General features: G+C 34.8%; 1 protein-coding gene across 2 annotated transcripts; it reads right to left on the minus strand.

Moving 5' to 3' along the window:
- Positions 1-2417: 2417 nt before the first annotated feature.
- On the minus strand, positions 2418-6676 carry LOC104211061 (endo-1,4-beta-xylanase 5-like). Of its 2 annotated transcripts, XM_070161047.1 has the most exons (9): positions 6655-6676; positions 6177-6251; positions 6032-6078; positions 5691-5913; positions 5240-5406; positions 4683-4781; positions 3452-4228; positions 3253-3301; positions 2761-2846 (listed from the first exon to the last, which is right to left on the minus strand). In XM_070161047.1, exons 2-8 carry the CDS (start codon positions 6235-6237, stop codon positions 3278-3280), a joined length of 1398 nt encoding a protein of 465 aa, XP_070017148.1. In that variant the 5' UTR covers positions 6238-6251; positions 6655-6676; the 3' UTR covers positions 2761-2846; positions 3253-3277. The 2 variants fall into 2 exon arrangements, with proteins under 2 accessions (XP_009758358.1, XP_070017148.1); XM_009760056.1 differs by lacking the exon at positions 3253-3301 and having other exon boundaries at positions 2418-2846.
- Positions 6677-20237: the final 13561 nt, after the last annotated feature.

Genomic DNA, 20237 nt, shown 5'->3' on the forward strand with positions numbered 1-20237 from the left:
AAGATAGGGGTGTTGTTTTTATCTTTCAGTTTAATTGCCAAGTGGCTTTATATTAGGTTGTCACTTGGCTTAACCACAATGCTCACTTGCTATATTGTCATGTGACTTTTTATTAGCTTATAACGCTAATTAACATCCTTACTCATTGCTCCACTTTTAGTATAATACGATGAATATAGTTTTGTATTACCCCTAAAATTTAATTTAACTTTGTTCTTTTGTTCTGTAGCTCCAATTGTTTTGTTTAAATTTATCAATAATATTATTTTTATTATGTAATTATTTTATTAAACAAATTTAAAGCGTAGACTCCTTCACATTACTTCTATTCTCCTCTATATACATTATTTTTTATCATATAATATTTTAATTATTTTTCAGATTTCGTGTTGTATATATATATATATATAAATTACCATATTATTTTTCTAATTCTTTTGAAAATATGCCAAAGTTTAAACAAAGAAGTTCTTTTATTATTTTCCATAAATCTACACTTTTAGTAATTATTATTTAGTATTATGTGCAATAAGCAATTAATTATTTTTATTTTACTTTCCGTATAGAGTTTTGACTTTAATTTTTTTATAACTTAACTATATGACAATTTTAATTACATCTTTATATTGTTAATCTGTTCCTTGGCATTGCTTAATATGGTTACATACTTACATTATTACTTAACTTTTTATTAGCTTGTCACATACTTTATATCTTTATATGCTACTTCTAATATACTATAATGAACATGTTTTTTCTTTCTCTTAAATTGATTTTTTTATTTATGTTTAATCTTTCACTATATAATATTTGAATTTATCAATAATATTGAGTATTAATTATTTATTTGCTTATTTTATCATTTAAATTAATTTAAAGTATAAATTCTCTCACATTATCTTTATCCCCCTCTTTCTAAATTATTTCATTTAGTGTTTTATTCAATAATAGACAAAAATAAAAGTGCATATAATCAAACTATATAGTACTTTACCAAAATATTATGGTATTTTTATTACTAAACTTCTAGTAATTATTATTTTTGTTGAAACTTTAGCCTTTAAAAAAATTATTTTTATTGTATACTTGTTTAAAATTCAGAAAACTTAATCTAAAATAGACACTTTGGATTATCCATTATGAAATAAATAAATTATTAAATATAGCTACATTCTGAACTTTAGGTTAAAACCTTAAAATATATTTATCTCCAACTCATTAAAAAGTATTCAATTTTTAAAATAAATTAAAATTGCACATTAAACTACGGTAGGATATATTCTTCTCACTCGATATTAGAAAAGGAATCCAAATACTATTGGTACCAAAATTCTTTACTTTCCAAATAAAAAAATTCAAATAGAAAATATTAGTACAACGATTGAACTTTATTTTTTTAAAAAGAATTCTTATTTCAATTTAATTTCAATAATGGAATTCCATATATAGTTCTTAAGTAATATTTCTTTATTTGACAATCTCCCACAAACTCTTTAAGATTGCCAAGTGGCTTTATACCGAGGTAAATCCAGGATTTAAAGCTTATGGGTTCCTATAACGACCTTAAGTAAATATACAATAAGTAACTGGATTCACAATCAGATATTTATGGATATTTAATGAGTTTTTTTAATACATATACAGGGTATATGCAAAAGCTACTGGGTTCACGGGAACCCACCTTCAATAGGCTGGATTCGCCCCTGGCTTTATAGTAGCTTGCCACTTGGCTTAACCACAATGCAAACTTTCTTGCTTTAATATATATATAGATATAGATTATTAAATATAGCTACATTCTGAACTTTAGGTTAAAATCTTAAAATATATTTATCTTCAACTCACTAAAAAGTATTGAATTTTTAAAATAAATTAAAATTGCACATTAGATTACGGGAGGATATATTCTTCTCACTCGATATTAGAAAAAGAATCCAAATACTATTGATATCAAAATTCTTTACTTTCCAAATAAAAAAATTCAAATAGAAAATATTAGTACATCGATTGAACTTTATTTTTTTAAAAAGAATTCTTATTTCAATTTAATTTCAATAATGGAATTCCATATATAGTTCTTAAGTAATATTTCCTTATTTGACAATCTCCCACAAACTCTTTAAGATTGCCAAGTGGCTTTATAGTAGCTTGCCACTTGGCTTAACCACAATGCAAACTTTCTTGCTTTAATATATGTATATACATATAGATACTCTGCTATCTTTTAATCATTATAGATATATTTTATTTAAATCTTGCTTTTATTGATCCTTTTCCTCTTTGTATTTTTTCTAGTTTCGGCTTAATCATGTGGAAGAATGATAGCAAAACAAACAAGAAGATAATGTCACGATAAAAAATTAAAGTAGTTAATCAAATTTGAATAAGCGGCATTAATTTTAAGCTGGACAAGAAAATGAAGACTTAAAATCAATATTATTATTTATTCACTGAACTAATTAAGTACACTTTTTTCCTCACGCAGTAGTGAATTTGTAACTTAACAATCTAATTTCATCACTTTCATCAGCTGTAGGTATCACTGTCAAATTGTGTTGAAAGGAAGAATCTGCCAATAGTAATGGATGAGTAACAATGGCTTGGTAATCTCCATGGAAAAGTGAAGTCTCGAAATAACCATCGGAATTTGTTGTCCCAATTAAACCCTCGTGAGATAATGTCGTACGAACTCTGTCTACAACATCTCCTGTTGGGAGGTTTTTGAAATTATTATCAGTCAAACACATTCGAAAACATCCATTTGGTTTCCATGCTGACCAAATTATTAATCCTTGAACAGCTGGGTGCCCAACTACCTCCTTTATAATTTGATCCAAGAATTGTGCCTTTGATCCCAAAATAGACATAAAAAACAAAAAAATGTTAGGATAATTCAGTAAACCTATATATGTGTGTATGTATGTATATGTATGCACAGTGACGGAACCAGAATTTTATTAAAGGGAGACAAAATATAAAAAAATAAACTCACCAAGAAGTCAAAGGGTGTCATTATATAGTATATATACATATTTTTAAGAAAATTACCAAACTAAACAGTGGAATTTTACGACGAAGGGTGTCGGTTGACACCTCTCGGGTGCATGTGGCTTTGCCGCTGTGTATGCACCGACCCCAACTTGGTCTATTAATGATATGAAAAAAAAAGGTAGCCCGGTGCACTAAGTTCCCATTATGTGCGGGGTCCAGGGAAAAGGCCGGACCACAAGAGTCTATTGTATGCAACCTTACCCTACTTTTCTGCAAGAGGTTGTTTTCACGGCTTGAATCCGTGACCTTCCTATCACAGTTAAACATAAATGAAAAAGTGAGGATTCATATATATAATTGACCCTAATTTATTAGGGTGTTATTGTTGTTATTCATATCATGTCTACATTGACCGACTTAAAAAAATTTAATATGCTTTTAATTTGTATGAGAAAAATACCTGGTTAGGACCGCTTGAAACATCCAATTCAGTGATCCAAATGGGCAATTTTGCAGAAGCAAGTGTATCAAGTGAGGACCTAATATAAGGCTGGTTTGGAGTATTAAAATGTCCTTCCAATCCAATCCCAAGAGGACCATTATACCCTCCTGCTCTTAATTGTTTAATCTTAGCAAGATAATTGGCTGGTGAAGATGCTCCATCTTTTTGTTCTTCTATTGTATTAAAATCATTCAAGAACAAAGGCGCCTTATCAAATTGTGAAGCTAAACGATAAAAATTAGCAGATGCACCCTGACCAAGTTTACTCTCAAAAAAATTGAAGTGAAGATTTTCATTTACAACATCCCAATGAATAACTTGTCCACTGTATTTTCTCACAACTGAGCCAACCCTTTTTGTTGCAGCAGCAGACAGTTGTTGTGGTGACAATGAAGGAACCCAATTTGGCTGAAATTTTGGGTCATCCCAAAGAATATTATGGCCACGGACACTGACGCCGCGACTCTTGCATAATTTGAGCAATGAATCAGAAACTGAGTAGTCTTCTTTGCCTTGAGATGGTTCGTCACTGTACCATTTCATTTCATCTTCAAATACTGTGAATTTGAATCTTGAGAAGAACCAGTTGTTGTAAGCAGTATTGTTTAGGACGTTTTTGTTAATTGCGCAACCAAATGGGAAATTGGCTCTTCCTTGAATTAAGGAGATTGTTGCGTTTGGTAAAGGCATGCCTTTTGAGTCAACAACTTGAATTGCCACTTTGCTTTTGCGTACCTGCATATCAATTTTTAAAATCAAGATTTTTCTATCTTATTAAGGTAAGAATTATTTTAAGACGAAATTAGATACAGTGGGCGTTTGGACATAAGAATTATAAAATTTCGAAAAAAATGAATATGTTTTAAGTGAAAATGGTATTTGAAAATTAGAGTTGTGTTTGGACATGAATACAATTTGGAGCTGTTTTTAAATTTTTGTCATTGATTTGAACTGAATTTTTTTGAAAAACAACTCTTTAGAGTTTTTCAAATTTCTCAAAAAATTTCGAAATTCAACTTCAAGTGAAATTTAAAATTTTCATGGACAAACACTAATTTTGCAAAAAAAGTGAAAATTTTTCGAGAAAAAGTGAAAAAATTCTTATGGCCAAACGGGACCATAATATATGGACATCCAGAGATAGACGAAAGAGTAACAATTTTGCGAACTTGGATATTATTATTTTTACCTTTTCAATGGTTTGATCTTGATGGGACTTCCACTCTTCTTGGCTGAATGGTTTTACTGAAATACTATCCGCCCATATATCAATTGATGTATTATTGGTCTGCGTAAAGGGAAAAAAGAAAAGATCGAAAATAAGTAAAAATGTGTAGTAATTAGCAATGTCAATTTCTTCTTTAATTACGGTCTAATTTTTGTGCATTGACCCTGCAAATATATTTATACAATCATATCACTTACGGTTAGTTATAAGTAAATCAATATCTATATTACGGTAACTTGACAAAAATGGTAACTAATCTGCTTGCTATAACATATTAAACTATAGCAATAATATACAAAGTACCACCAAAGGATGTGGTGTAGTGAATCAGATTGCTCTTCCGTTAACCAAATTAAAGGTCTCGGATTCGAGCCCTGAGTATGGAAATTTTTTTGTTAGGTACTGCTCCACCCTCACCCCCTTGAATGGAGCCCTATGCGACGCGAATCCAGATATAGTCGGACTCTAATACGAATACGAAACACTAGATGGGTAACAAAAAAAAATATACAAAGTACCTCAAAATAGAGTTCGGCAGGTCCAGAAGCATTGACAACTAAACCACCCTTAAACATGGACCAACAACCAGATTTAGCAATGGCCCAAGCAGCATGTTCAAAACCATTTTGTGTCTTGAATATGACTGCTACACTATGGGCATCACCATGACTCACTTGTACCCAACCTACAAAAAGCGAAAGAAGAATTAATTTAAATAACCGCTCGCCTAATTTTGCTTAAACTACAAATAATCGATAAATGTATAATATACATATAGTACATGTAATATGTATATAATCGGGTAAAATTAATGTATAATCTATATATACTGTCAACTATACTTGTATCATGATAACGAACTCAATATTACTTAAACAAAAAAGCCAAATTAATTTCACGTTGTTATACTTGTCTGTATTGGCCAAAAAAAACTTGTCTATATTGAAAATACAAGTCGTGAGTAAGTACCAGAAATTACGTAGAACTTGTCTTTCTCCAATTGAAAATTTTGTGAAAAACCATGATATGGTCCTTTCCTCTCTGAGGCAACGATGAATTTATTTCCATCATTTGTAACCTTGTGCTCTATTTTAGCATCTCCAAAACTCGACCATCCATTTAAATCATCATTAAGTTCCGGATTTACCACTATCCCTCCATTATATTGAGGTTTAAGAGGATTTTTCAAACACTGCAAACACAAATTTAAAGAACCATGACAAATCAGTAATTAATAAGCTAATCAACTAGCGAAAAAAAAAATTAAGTAAAACGAATAAGGGCAAAAAAAAAAAAAAGGAGCTATATACCTCGGCTGTATAACTGTAGTCATAGTTTTGTGCATAAACTTCAAAACCTGCCAAAAATATATATAACAACGGAACAAAGTCGTAAATCAATATATGCCATTTTGTTAAAGAAAATTGCAATTTAATGGAAAGAAGATATACGAACCTGCCGTAATAAGTAAATATGATAACACTAGAACTAGATTTTCTCTTTTCATGATGTCCATAGCAAAGAATTTATCTGCATTTACAAATCCACAATTACTATATAATCCTGCTATCATATGAAGAAAGTAAGAAATTTCTAATACGAAATTTTGTATAGTACAAGAAAATATGAAATCTTCAATTTCAACATTTAACGTTTCAAACTGAGATTGAAAAAAATAAAAAAAATTGCAATCTAAGTGTTATAACTTTTAAATCCATTAAGAGCATTGCACGCACAAAGTTAATGAATTAAATATAAGTGTCACAAATTAAATTGGCAAGTGATAAATGTTTATAAGAATGATACATTCTTACATTTATTTGCTTGGTGTCAACATGCGATATGAGTAAATTTTTTCCCTGACCCACTCCTCCCCCCCCAAAAAAAGGTTATATATAGAGAAATAAGAACTCATAATAATGTATACTTTTACCTTGGGACAGTAGTGAAATGCAATTCACGTACAGGATGTATTACATAAAATTGGCAACATCAAAAGTATTTATAGTGTAAGAGTTTATAGGGACTTTGAGAAGAATTTAAGCCGTGTCCTTAAATTGTGGTGAGAAAATATCTGATTTTGATTATGCTAATTATTTCATGATTACAGAGGTTATAAGTAATTAAAAGCACCTCTTCATATCTGATTTTGACTAAGAGAGTTATTTCATGATTTTGGAGGTTATATGTAAAAGCATGTCTTCATATCTCATTTTGATTCTGAAAATTATTTCATGATTTTGGAGGTTATAAAATCACGTCTTCTTGTCTGATTTTGATTATAAGAATTATTTCATGATTTTGGATGTCATAAAAGCTGTATCCTTATCTGATTTTAATTATGAGAATTATTTCATGAAATTGGAGGTTCTAAAAGCACGTATAATATAGTTTAAAAAGTTACCAAGATTGCACCAAACATGAATCAGTTTTTGCGAGACCATTATACAAGGTTTATTATCATTAATTTATAATAAGAAAACGGAACGGAAATATTTTTCTGAATCGGAACAAACGAAAAGAACGGGTAATTCGGTACCTGTATATTTAGTCGTTGCAGAAAAGAAAATTGTTAGTACTTAATGGAATGGAAGAGATACATAAACCTACCGAAACAAGTAGATAATAACATAACAATATAAGTATATCATAATCCTAACAATATTAATACTACTAGGACCAGTACCACTAATGTTGTTATTTTAAATAATTTGGCTATGCTCGGAAACTCTTTAATGTCTTCTTCTGATTGTAACAATATTACTACTACCATGCCTGCGTCTGCTCCTAGTGGGAGGACCAGGCCATATAACCCTACAACTTAATAGATAAATAAAGTTTCTTCATTATCACAAAAATAAATAAATCATAATCCTAACAATATGATCGAATCTACTACTGAATAAAGCCGTCTTGTAGTGGCGGGGTTTGGCAGAGACTACTACCTCGTAAATTAAAATTTAAAAGATGAATACAAAAAGAAAGAGAATATAAAGAATCTATCATAAAAAATCTACGATTACTATATAATCCTCATGTTTTATTATTAAGAAAATAAAGAAATTTGTGATGCAAAATTTAGTGTAGGTGATACACAAAAAGAAATTTTCACTTTCAAGAGCTCTTCGAATTGAGATTGAAGTTGCATCCAAAGTACTATATAAGAGTCCATTACATAAATTGTCACTCAACTATCCGAAATTACTTTTTAAAATTATCTTTCTTTCAAAGTATATCTAATAAATTGGTCAGTCGTAATCAATGATTTCAACTAATGTTTTATCAAGTAGGCTACAAACCTGAATAATAAAAAAGTAAATAAATCACAAGCCAAGGTAGGAAATTTTCCATCTTCGCAGTTTCCACGGCCACGATTTCACTGTTTCAATCACAATAACACTAAAAATTTGACTATCTACAAAAATAAAATAAAAAAATTAACTTAAGACAAAAATTAAAGAAGATATGCATCTCCCAAAAAGTATTGGCTGCACAACTACATTTTTTCAGAAAATATTCCCGCTCCCAAAATACTTAACTTCCATGATTACATGCATGATGTGGCTTCCAATATAAACGAAATAAAGGAAAAAAATGTGTGCAATATATCCTGCCATATTTGATTACCTCGTCTCTAACTCTAGATGGTGGAATGGAGATAAATAATAAAACTACTTTAAGACACTTGGTATTGTGTTTGCTCGAGGTGTCGGATTAAGCTACGAATGCATGCATATTTATAGGCGAAGCCTCTAGAATTTAATTATATAAATATATATTGTAGTTATAGTTTTTTTAATAATATGACTTGAGCTAGTACTAGTAAAAGATTCAAGTCAAAGTTCTAAGCTACATTTGACACGAATAGAGCTGTCAATATGGGAGGGGTCGGGCTAGCCCAACCCAGCCCATATGGGATTTAGCAATTGACAGACTGGGCTGCGCTAGCTCACCCATTTTAATGGGCCTTATAATGGTCAGCCCACATATACAAATCAATCAACCAAATTAGTTATGAGACTAGAACTTTCAGAGAAGATAGTAACACAATCACAAAATACTAGGGGTACAAAGTGGCAGTATTGACAGCCAGCAAACCATAACTGTTTGATGTTTCATGTAAAGGATGCTACCCACAAGAATGGTTTTGACTGTTTCACACTGTATCATTCGTAGAGGACTGAACCTTTAAGGGTGAGAACTAATACCTCTTTAGTTTGGATTGATACAAGAAAAACCTCATAACAGATGATACAGTACCATGTCAGCAAAGACAAATTCAGCTGCTCATAAGCATTTGTACCACTTAAGATATATCAAAATACAATCTATATATATAGGTCTTTGTATATCCAGTTTAAGGATGGCTTGTAGCACGAAATGTCGTGCTAATTGCAAGAAGTGAGTACTTGTATATCAATTATTAAGAAATCAAAGGAAGATATTCCAGAGTTAAATGGAATGGAATGCTTAAATTTTTTGTTTGTTTTATTTTTTGGTGTCACGACCCGGATTTCTCGCTCTCGGGAGTCGTGATGGCGTCTACTAATGTGAGCTAGGCAAGCCGACGGTTTGAACCAATTACCTTTTTACCCCTTTTATATTCTTTAACAATTATAAAGCAGTAACATGTAGACAACGGAATTTACAATAAGCGGAAGAAAAGCAATAAATTATCTGAATATGTATCTAATACAACTGTTCGAGCATCGACTACCCAGAACTGGTGTCACAGTTTCACAGGCGATCTAAGAATACTACATACAAAATTCGAAAGATAAAAGATACGCTGTTTCTGAACTAAGTAAATGAAACAAGAGTAAAGGGATAGACGCCAAGGCCTGCGGACGCCTGCAGGACTACCTTGGATCTCCGCGTGGACTGAAGGCAACTACCCAATCTACGGTCCAAAAGCTGCTGCTCCGGGATCTGCACACAGTGCAGAGTGTAGTATCAGCACAACCGACCCCATGTGCTGGTAAGTGCGTAGCCTAACCTCAGCGAAGTAGTGACGAGGCTAGGACCAGACTACCAAATGAACCTGTGCAATTTAACTATATACAATGGAAAAGAAGAACAAATATACAGTCAAGTATGGGAGGGGTAGCATACTGCGGGGAACTATCAATTTAGAATAGAAAGACAACAGGTAATTGAAAGAAACAACATATCTCATACATCAACAAAGAATTAGAAATCAATAAGTGCACGACATCACCCTTCGTGCTTTACACTCTTTCCTCACAAATCATACACGGCATCACCCTTCGTGCTTTACACTCTCTCACCATAACAATACACGACATCACCCTTTGTGCTTTAACACTCTTCCTCACCCAAACAACAATCACAAATAATGGGGCAAGGGAATAAATGAAATTACAATAAGAATCCCGACAAGGGAACAATAGTTCAACAATCAAGTACCGGCAAGGGAACAACATCAAAGAAACATAAACATCCCAGCAAGGGAGATAACATTAAAAGCAACAATATCCCAGCAAGGGAGGCCACATAATAATTCTCTTCTTTTTCTCATTGTTACTTCACAACTCACTTCACAACTTAAGCCAATGCTCTAAAAGGTTCAATTACCACTTATACTTTCACATTTCATTATAGAACTTAAGCCAACGCTCCTCAATGTTCAAATGTCTCAATTACTTCCACAAACTTTGCCCAACAATAGAAATCATCCCCAAAGCATGAATAATACAACGAAGTAATAATAATCACAATATAAGACTCACGGGCATGCTTGACACCAATGTATAGATACTCGTCACCATGCTTATACGTTGTACTCAACAAATACCACATAGCAAATATGACTCGACTCCTAATCCCTCAAACTAAGGTTAGACCAAACACTTACCACGATGCCACAAACACAATTCAAGTCTCTACTATCGCTTTACCTCTTGATTCCACCACCAATTCGCTCGTATCTAGCCATAAGTTACTTAATTACATCAATAAATGTTAAATGAATCAATTCTAATGCATAAAAATGAGTTTTCTAAAGTTTTACCCAAAAAGTCAAAAATCGCCCCGGGACCACATGGTTAAAACCCGAGGTTCGAACCAAAACCCGATTACCCATTCCCCCACAAACCCAAATATATAATTTATTTTGAAGTCGGACCTCAAATCGAGGTCCAAATCCCCAATTTTTGAAAAACCTAGTTTCTACCCAAAACATCCGATTTCCCCCATGAAAATCATTGATTTCGAGTTGAAATCATGTGAAAAGATGTTAATGATTGAAGAAAACGAGTTAAAATTGACTTACAATCGATTTGGAAGAAGTGTTGTCTTTGAAAAATCGCCCAAGAGTGTTTTGGTTTTGAAAGAGTGTGAAAAATGAAAGATTTTCGGCTAAGTTATAAAATTGCAGGTTGCAGATGTCGCAATTGCGAACCCTGGTCGCAATTGCGAACCCAGACTTCTGCTAAGCTCGCTTTTGTAAGGCGACCTTCGCATTTGCGAAGTCGCTTTTGCGAACCACGTGTCGCATTTGCGACGACTGACCAAAAGGGGGAAACATCGCATTTGCGATAAATTCCTCGCAACTGCAAGGAAGGCTGGCTTGGGCTATTTTCGCATTTGCGACATAGCCTTCGCAGTTGCAAACTCGCATTTGCGAACCAGGCTTCGCAAATGCGAAGCCTGCAGGCCTGCAATGCAACAACTGAAGTCTGCAACTTTCCAAGTCCAAAATCCACTCCGTGGGCTTATCCAAAACTCGCCCGAACCCTCGGGGCTCCAAACCAATCATGCACACCAACCTAAAAATATCATACGGACTCGCTCGTGCATTCAAATCACTATAATAACATCAACAACTATAAATTTAGCATTAAAATCATAAAATTTCTTAAGAACTTCAAATTTTCCAATTTTTCTCAAATACGATCCGATTCACGTCATCTCAAGTCAATTTATTACCAAATTTCACACACTTATCTTAAATCACATATAAGACCTGTATCGGGTATTGGAACCAAAATACGGGCCCGATACCATCAAGTTTTAAACACATTTCATTTTTAAAAACTCATACATATTCCAGAAAATAATTTTCTTTAAAAATTTATTTCTCGGGCTTGGGACCTCGGAATTCGATTCCGGGCATACGCCCAAGTCCCATATTTTTCTACGGACCCTTCGGGATCGTCAAATCACCTGCCCGGATCCGTTTACCCAAAATATTGACCGAAGTCAACTTAATTGATTTTAAAGTCAAAATTCATCATTTTCACAGATTTTCACATATTGGCTTCCGGCTATGCGCCCGGACTGTGCACACAAATCAAGGTGAGACAGAAAGAGGTTTTTGAGATCTTAGAACACAAAATTTATTTTTAATACAAGTGATGACCTTTTGGGTCATCACATTTGGTTAGGCAAAATAGTTAGTAAATACTTAGTAAATACTTAGTAAATTATACTAATCTTTAGCTGCTTAAGGCCAAAAGGTTTAATTTCCGTATGTCATTATTTCAAAAGCCATTAACCATGTGTCATGATGCTTTACACTTGTAATGCATTTGACATATCCAAACAGGCACTAGGAAAATATCAAAAATACATAAGATAACAGAAAATAAATAAAGTTGATGCATGCCAAAACCAATATACTCGTAGACGATGTTCAGAAAGAGTGAAGTAAAAAAGTCATGATCATAAGATTTTAGAAACCACTATTTTTACATTTCAGAAAGAGTGAAGTAAAAGAAGTCATGAGCATAAGATTCTAGAAACCATTGTTTTTACATTTCTCTTTTAAGTCTAGAATTAGTATTAGTAACCGCGCGGATGCGCGAACACTAATCATGTCAAATATTTAAGTAATTTGAATTCTATTTAAATAATCTTAAAATTTACACTTTCTCAATAAGTATAGATAATTATTGAATATTAACTACATGAAAAAGATTAACCATTTCTTCTATTTTTCTTTTTTGATACCATTCTTGCCGGTATCATTGGATCCTAAAAATAGTTAGGAAGCAAAATAATAATTCATATTTATGGTAAAACAATCAAATGTTGAGACAATGAATGACTCTTTGGATAATACTTAACTCTTTTACTTCTACTTGAACTCTTCTTTGGTGTGTTGATATCTCTTAAAAAATATTTCTTTCTTAAAATTTCAATTTCTAAAACATTATTTTCCAATAATAATTATCTTATAATAATGTAATTGAAAATATTATTCTTAATTCAAAACTCATTTTAGTTGGCTATCTAAAATATAAAAAATTCTTTAGCTAGTGATTTTTTTTTACTCCATCTTGATATTTGACATTAACCATGTTAAATATCTGAGTTATTTGAATTATAATTAAATAACCTTAATATTATACCTTCTAAATAATTATAGATAATCGTACATAAAAAAAGATTAACATTTTCTCAATTCTCGTAGTGATAATTTTATTTTTGCACTATTCTCATAGGTGTCATTGGAACCTAAAAATAGTCACAAAGTGAAATAATAACTCATATTTATGGCAAAGCACAAAGGTTGACACGATATAAATGATTCTTTGATTATAACGTGACTCTTATACTACGACTTGCACTCTTATTTGGTATGATTTTAACTTTCAAAAAATATTTCTATTTTGAAATTTCAATTTCTAAAACTTTATATATCTTATTGTCACGACCCAAAAACCGACGCTGTCGTGATGACGCTTATCGTGAAACTAGGCCAGCTGACACAACTCCCGAATCAACCATTTTCCAATAAAAGTTATTTTTATACCATTTATAAACCAATAATCTCATAATGAAAATTTAAAAGAAAAGTGCGGAATAATTACACAAGCCCGACATCGAGGTGTCACTAGTCATGAGCATCTACCAAGGTCTGAATACAACAAGAGTCTAAAAATGTACTAAATACAGTAATAAAAATAAGAGGAAGGAAGCGGTGCTGCGAACGTCGTACAACTACCTTGCTAACTCTGATGACTCCGTATCCGAGCAATCAACACCCGCTATCGGGTTTCGAAATACCTGAATCTGCACACGAGGTGCAGGGAGTAATGTGAGTACTCCAACCCAGTAAGTAATAAGAGTAAATAAAGACTGAGCAGTAGAAACGATGAATCCACATTTATGATAAACTCAATAAGCACATCAGGCTTTCAAATCAGAATACGAGTCAATCGTCTCATTTAAAATTCAGCTTTTGGTGAAAATCATTTGAAAAATGCTTTCCAACAGTTTCAATAGGGGTTCAATACCATTTATAATAAAAGAGATGAAAACCATAATCGGCCCTCGGGCAAAACATAGTTCGTATACAACCCCTCGGCATAATAAAAATTCACAATCCTTTTCATAACTTAAAAACTTTAGTTTAAAGAAAAGATTATTTAAATATTTGTTCAACATTTTCAATAGAGGCTCGGTCTAAAGATGAGTGAAAGCAGTAATTAAATCAACATGTTCAATAGAAACTCACTTTAAAGAGGAGTGAAAACAGTAAGTTCATAAACTAGCCCCTCAGGCAAAGCATCACTCATGTACATGTATATATATATAGCCCCTAGGTCAAGCCTCTCAGTCACTCGTGACTCAACTCTTACCAGTCAGCGCTCACACTCAGCACTCACACTCAATAGGTACCATATAGTAACCGCTGCAGCGTGCAGCCCGATCCATATATATATATATAGCTGCAGCGTGCAACCCGATCCATAAATATATAATCCTCACAGCTAGGCCTCGGCCTCTCTTAGTCATTAACTGTCACGACCCGAAATTTTCACCCTCGGGAGTCGTGATGGAGCCTACTCATAGAAGCTAGGCAAGCCACGAAATGTGAAAAATTCAACCTCTTTCATTTTAGCCTTTTTAACCAATTAAATTAGCAGGTAATTAGCATTTAAATAATGACGAAAGATGAAATTTAAGAGGAAGACTTAGATGAATATTATACCAAAACCGATACGAATAAAAATCCAACATATATCTCTACCCAGAAACTGATGTCACAACATGCATGGACTGTCTAGGAATGCTACATATAAGTGTCTGAAAAAGAAAATATAGTTTGTCTCGGATACAAAAGAAAATAGAACATCTAAATGGATAGAAGAGATGCCGGGCCTGCGGACACCTGCAGGGCTACCTCGGTGTCTCGTTGGACTGAAGGCTGGCTCCCCTACCGCTGCTGACCAAGCACTGCTCCTGTATCTTCACATAAGTGCAGAGTGTAGCATTAGCACAACCGGCCCCATGTGCTGGTAAGCGTCTGACCTAACCCCGGTGAGGTAGTGACGAGGCTAGGACCAGACTTCAGATAAACCTATGCAGTTATGTATATATATACAATGGAAATATAGAAGGAAAAAAACAATTAAAACTGGGGAGGGGAAACATGCTTCGGGGAATAACAGATAAGGCAGAATCTCAATAAAAGTATATCGAGAATATCAATTAAAGCATCCGCAGTAACATTTAAGAATACAACAACTATCAATTTAAGACTTACGGTCATGCTCGACTCCAACGTATAGATACCTGTTACCATGCCTGTACGTCGTACTCAACAAGAAGCAATTAACAAATAGGACTCAACTCCTAATCCCTCAAGCTAAGGTTAGACCGAACACTTACCTCGATGCCTCAAACACAACTCAAGTTTCAATTATAGCTTTACCCCTTGATTCCTCCGCCAATTCGCCCGTATCTAGCCACAAGTTACTTAATTACATCAATAAACACTAAATGAATCAATTTGAATGCATGAAAATGAGTTTTCCAAAGTTTTACCCAAAAGTCAAAATCACCCCCGGGCCCACGTGGTTAATACCCGAGGTTCGAACCAAAACCCGATTACCCATTCCCCCACGAGCTCAAATATATAATTTGTTTTGAAATCAGACCTCAAATCGAGGTCCAAATCCCCAATTTTTGAAAAACCTAAGTTCTACCCAAAACATCCAATTTTCCCCATGAAAATCATTGATTTGAAGTTGAAATCATGTTAAAAGATGTTAATGATTGAAGAAAACTAGTTAAAAACGACTTACAATTGATTTGGAGAAGAAAGGTTGTTTGAAAAATCGCCTCTTATGTTTTTGGGGTCCTAAAAAAATGAAAAATAACTGAAAATCCCGTCTAAATATACTGCCCTCCGATGCCATGTGCGGACCGTACAAAATCAACTGCGGCCGCACAGGCTTCCAGTGTTTTGCAGTGATAGGTCTTAATATTTTGGCCATAACTTTCTCTACAGATGTCCAAATTGTGATAGCTTTACCTTTCTAGAAACTAGACATAAAGGTCTACAACTTTCGTTTTTGAATCATTTCAAAATGCCTTATAGATCAAAAGATATAGGCTTCCGAAGTTGGACCAGTGAATTGTTCTTCACCGCGGACCGCACCAAAATTAGTGCGGCGGCACAGGCCTCTCCACGGCAACAGTTCATATCGTGCGGACTGCACTGGCCTGTTAAGAGGTCCTCCACCTCTCTGAGCCAGCAACAACTTGGTTTTTAAGCCTAAGACACCCCGGAACCTACCCGAAACTCACCCGAGCCCTCGTAACTCCAAACCAAGCGCACACAAAACCTCAAAAATATCCTACGGACTTATTCATGCAATCAAATCATCAAAATAACATCATGAACATCAAATTAAATCTCGAGATCAATAAAATTTTCTCAAAACATCTTTAAACATCAATTTTGCGATTTAAGTCCGAATCACGTCATATGACATCCATTTTTCATCAAATTCTACAGAAATGTCTTAAATCATATATAAGACCTATACCGGGTGCCGGAACCAAAATACGGGCCTGATACCACCATGTTCTAAGCAAATTTCATTTCAAATTTTGTTAAACAATTTCAGAAAATAATTTTCTTTAAAAAATTCGTTTCTCAGGATTAGGACCTCGAAATCCGATTCTGGGCATACGCCCAAGTCCCATATTTTCCTACGGACCCTCCAGGACCGTCAAATCACGGGTCCGGATCCGTTTATCCAAAACGTTGACCGAAGTCAAATTTATTCATTTTACAGTCAAAATTTATCATTTTCACAGATTTTCACATTTAAGCTTTCCAGCTATGCGCCCGGATTGCACACGCCAATCGAGGCGGTGCTAAAGGAGGTTTTTAAGGCCTCAGAATGTATAATTTCATTGCAACACAAGTCATTAACCTCACCACCGGACCCTCGGTCTATCTCAATCATTAACCTCACAATTAGACCCTTGGTCTATCTCAGTCAATACCCTCACAATCAGACCCTTGGTCTATCTCAACAATCAAACTCACAATCACTTGGACCATCAGTAAAAATAGGGAACTCAGCCCAAACAGTTTTCACATTTAAGAATTAAGTGATAAAACCAGGTTTAAACAATAAACAGGTAAATCAGGACTGAGGATATGATTTCAAAACCAATAGAGTGAGGAAAAATAGTAAAAATTCCCCTAAGGGTCTCAATAGGCCGGCACAAGGCCCCAAACATGGCATACAACCCAAAATACAATATCAATTTTTAAATATGGAATATCATAAGATTTCAAATCAAATATGTGACTTAACAGTCGTACGGAACGGACCAAGTCACAATCCCTAACGGTGCATGACTCCATGCTCGTCATCTAGCGTGTGTGTCACCTCAAAGTAGCACAACGACGGGGTTTCAAACCCTCAGGACAACATTTACAATCATTACTTACCTCGATCCGGTCCAAACTCTAGCCCGCGATGCCTTTTCCCTCACGAATCGACCTTCGGATGCTCCAAATCTAACCACAATCAGTACATAACCATTAGAATATGCTAAGGGAACAAAGCCCACTCGAAAATATTCAATTTACATCAAAAATCCCGAAATTGCTCAAGCTCGGCCCCCGATCCCACGTCTTGGAATCCGATAAAAGTCACATCCATGAAATCCTCATCCTCTCACGAGTATATACATACCAAGAACATCAAAATCGGACCTCAACTGCCTTTTCAAATTCCCAATTTACACTCTCCAAATCCAAGCCCTAATTCCCCAATTTTTAGGCTTTAATTCCCACCTTTTTCATGATTAAACAAGTAAGAATCAACATAGGATTGAGTATTGAGTTCAATAATCTTACCTCCAAGTGTTTCCCTTCAATTCCCTCTTCAATCTTTCTCAAAAGCTCCAAAAATTGCTCAACAATGGAGAAAATAGACCAAAAAACGCGAACTCACTTTTTAATCATTGTGCCCTAGGCCTGAAATCCTTCATCGTGATTGCGAGACTCCCTACGCGAATGCCGTGAGGTCCACGCGAATGCGATGCTCAGAACTTTAAACCTACGCGAACGCGGATAGATCCACGCGAACGCGATGCACCCCTTGCCCAACTCACGCGATTGTGACTCACGCTGCGCGATCGCGAAGAACAACTTGACCTGCCCTCATCACAGCCCTACGCGATCGCGAGACTCCCTACGCGATCGCGAAGGAGAAATCTCTGCAACAGTTGAAACTCAAAACCTACAACTCCAAACAACATCTAATGGTCCGATTGACCACCCGAAACTTACCCGAGGCCCTCGGGACCTCAACCAAACATGCCAACATATCCTATAACATCATTCAAACTTGTTCCAACCTTCGGAACGCTCAAAGCAACATAAAAACCCCAAAATTACATCGGATTCAAGCCTAAGTATTCCAATAACTTCCAAATTACGCTTTTGATAAAAAAAACCAACCAAACCATGTCCGAATGACTTGAAATTTTGCACACACGTCACAAATAACACAACAGAGCTACTGCAACTTCCAGAATTCCATTCCGACCCTTATATCAAAATCTCACCTATCAACCTGAAAACGCCAAAATCTCAATTTCGCCAATTCAAGCCTAAACCTTCCACGAACTTCCAAAATGCATTCCGATCATGCTCCTAAGTCCCAAATCACCTAACAGAGCTAACCAAATCATAAAAATTCCGATCCGAGATCATATACCAACAAGCCAAATTTTGGTCAAACTTTTTCAAATTTCAAGCTTCAAACTAAGAACTGTTCTTCTAGATTCATTCTGATTACCCTGAAAACCATAACTAATGATTTACATAAGTCATAAATCATCACACGGGGCAAGTCATTCCTGAGAACTGACAAGCAAAGTGCAAAAGCTCAAAACGACCGATCGGGTCGTTACATCCTCCCCTACTTAAACATACGTTCGTCCTCGAACGTGCCCAGAGTTGTTCCAAAAGCCAACCAATCACCGAATAACCTTACCATGTACATACCCGGGGCTGATCCCATATCACCCTATCTCGTATAGGTCCGATAACACAATGTAACTGAAATTTCACAGTACAACCTAGCCCATGAACCTTAGAACCACATTTCCACTTCTGAAATCATCCACAAGATCAAAATCTCACATCTATACTCTGACTAAGCCCGAACAAGATGTAATAACCCATACCCGTAACCTCGGTGCAATTATATGATATACCATATAACTTAAATGCTTGCAGCGATAACTTCTAACCACAACAACTGCATACAACAACCGAATATCGATAGGAAACCTCTTATCAACTAAAGTCTCATTCCAACACTTTCATATACTGTCAATGATAAATGAAACACGCAGTAAGCCATAACAGTTTTTCTCAGATCAACCATTCATGAAACCACTTCTTCTTTGGCCAAGACCATAGCAAATTTCTGTGCCGAACCTCGATGTTATCCTTCCAACATGCTGAAATCAAATCCGTTTGCAATCATTAATGATCCCTGTGATCTCATCTAAACACTGGTCCACATGAGACACCTTAAGTCACTATGCTCAAAATCGACAACCGTGCGCAATATGATGTCTAAAACCAAAGCAATCATCATAACTACCGCGAGGAAATTACATAACACCACACAACTCGAAAGGAAATAACCAATACGCCATCCACCGAGCAATACCCCGCACTCTTCCCGCTCGAATTCCACTGAGAAACCCCAATAGCACCGCACCACATGTGCCTATAATCAACAAATCCTAACGGCTCGCAATACGGAAAGGTAACTCATAGATTCCCCTGATTAATAATAGCTTAATAACAACCGAATCAACACATCCCTCACCAATGACACTCAAAGTCAACAAAGCCGTCTCGATGCAAAATACACATCCATATAGGTCTACTAATGAACCACACATCAACTCTAGTCACACACAATAGATAAATAATCTTCCAAAGGTTCACAATGACTGAATCATAGCACACACTATTATCTGACTAACTTACCCACATCTTTGCCATCCACAACCACAAGCTAACCTGTATACGAAAACTTCTAGTCTCCAAGTCCATAAAGCACACAAATTACTATATCTGATCCCAATTCTGTCGTTCGCATAAATAACACACCTCTAGTACTCAATCATCTCATGAGAGGTACACCTATAATTCTTCTAAGCCACCAAAAAAACTCGAATATCATCCGTCGATCAGACAAGATGATGCCGCAATAC

Source organism: Nicotiana sylvestris, chromosome 1 (assembly GCF_000393655.2).
Source record: "Nicotiana sylvestris chromosome 1, ASM39365v2, whole genome shotgun sequence".
In the NCBI taxonomy this organism is placed as follows: domain Eukaryota; kingdom Viridiplantae; phylum Streptophyta; class Magnoliopsida; order Solanales; family Solanaceae; genus Nicotiana; species Nicotiana sylvestris.

What these genes read in the sequence shown, in the direction of transcription:
- LOC104211061 (XM_009760056.1), bottom strand. Translation starts at nt 6,237, where the DNA reads ATGGACATCATGAAAAGAGAAAATCTAGTTCTAGTGTTATCATATTTA. An exon ending in CAAGTTCTACGTAATTTCTG is followed by an intron (nt 5,407 to 5,690) that starts GTACTTACTCAC and finishes CGCTTTTTGTAG; the next exon opens with GTTGGGTACAAGTGAGTCAT. An exon ending in AAGATCAAACCATTGAAAAG is followed by an intron (nt 4,229 to 4,682) that starts GTAAAAATAATA and finishes ATTGATATGCAG; the next exon opens with GTACGCAAAAGCAAAGTGGC.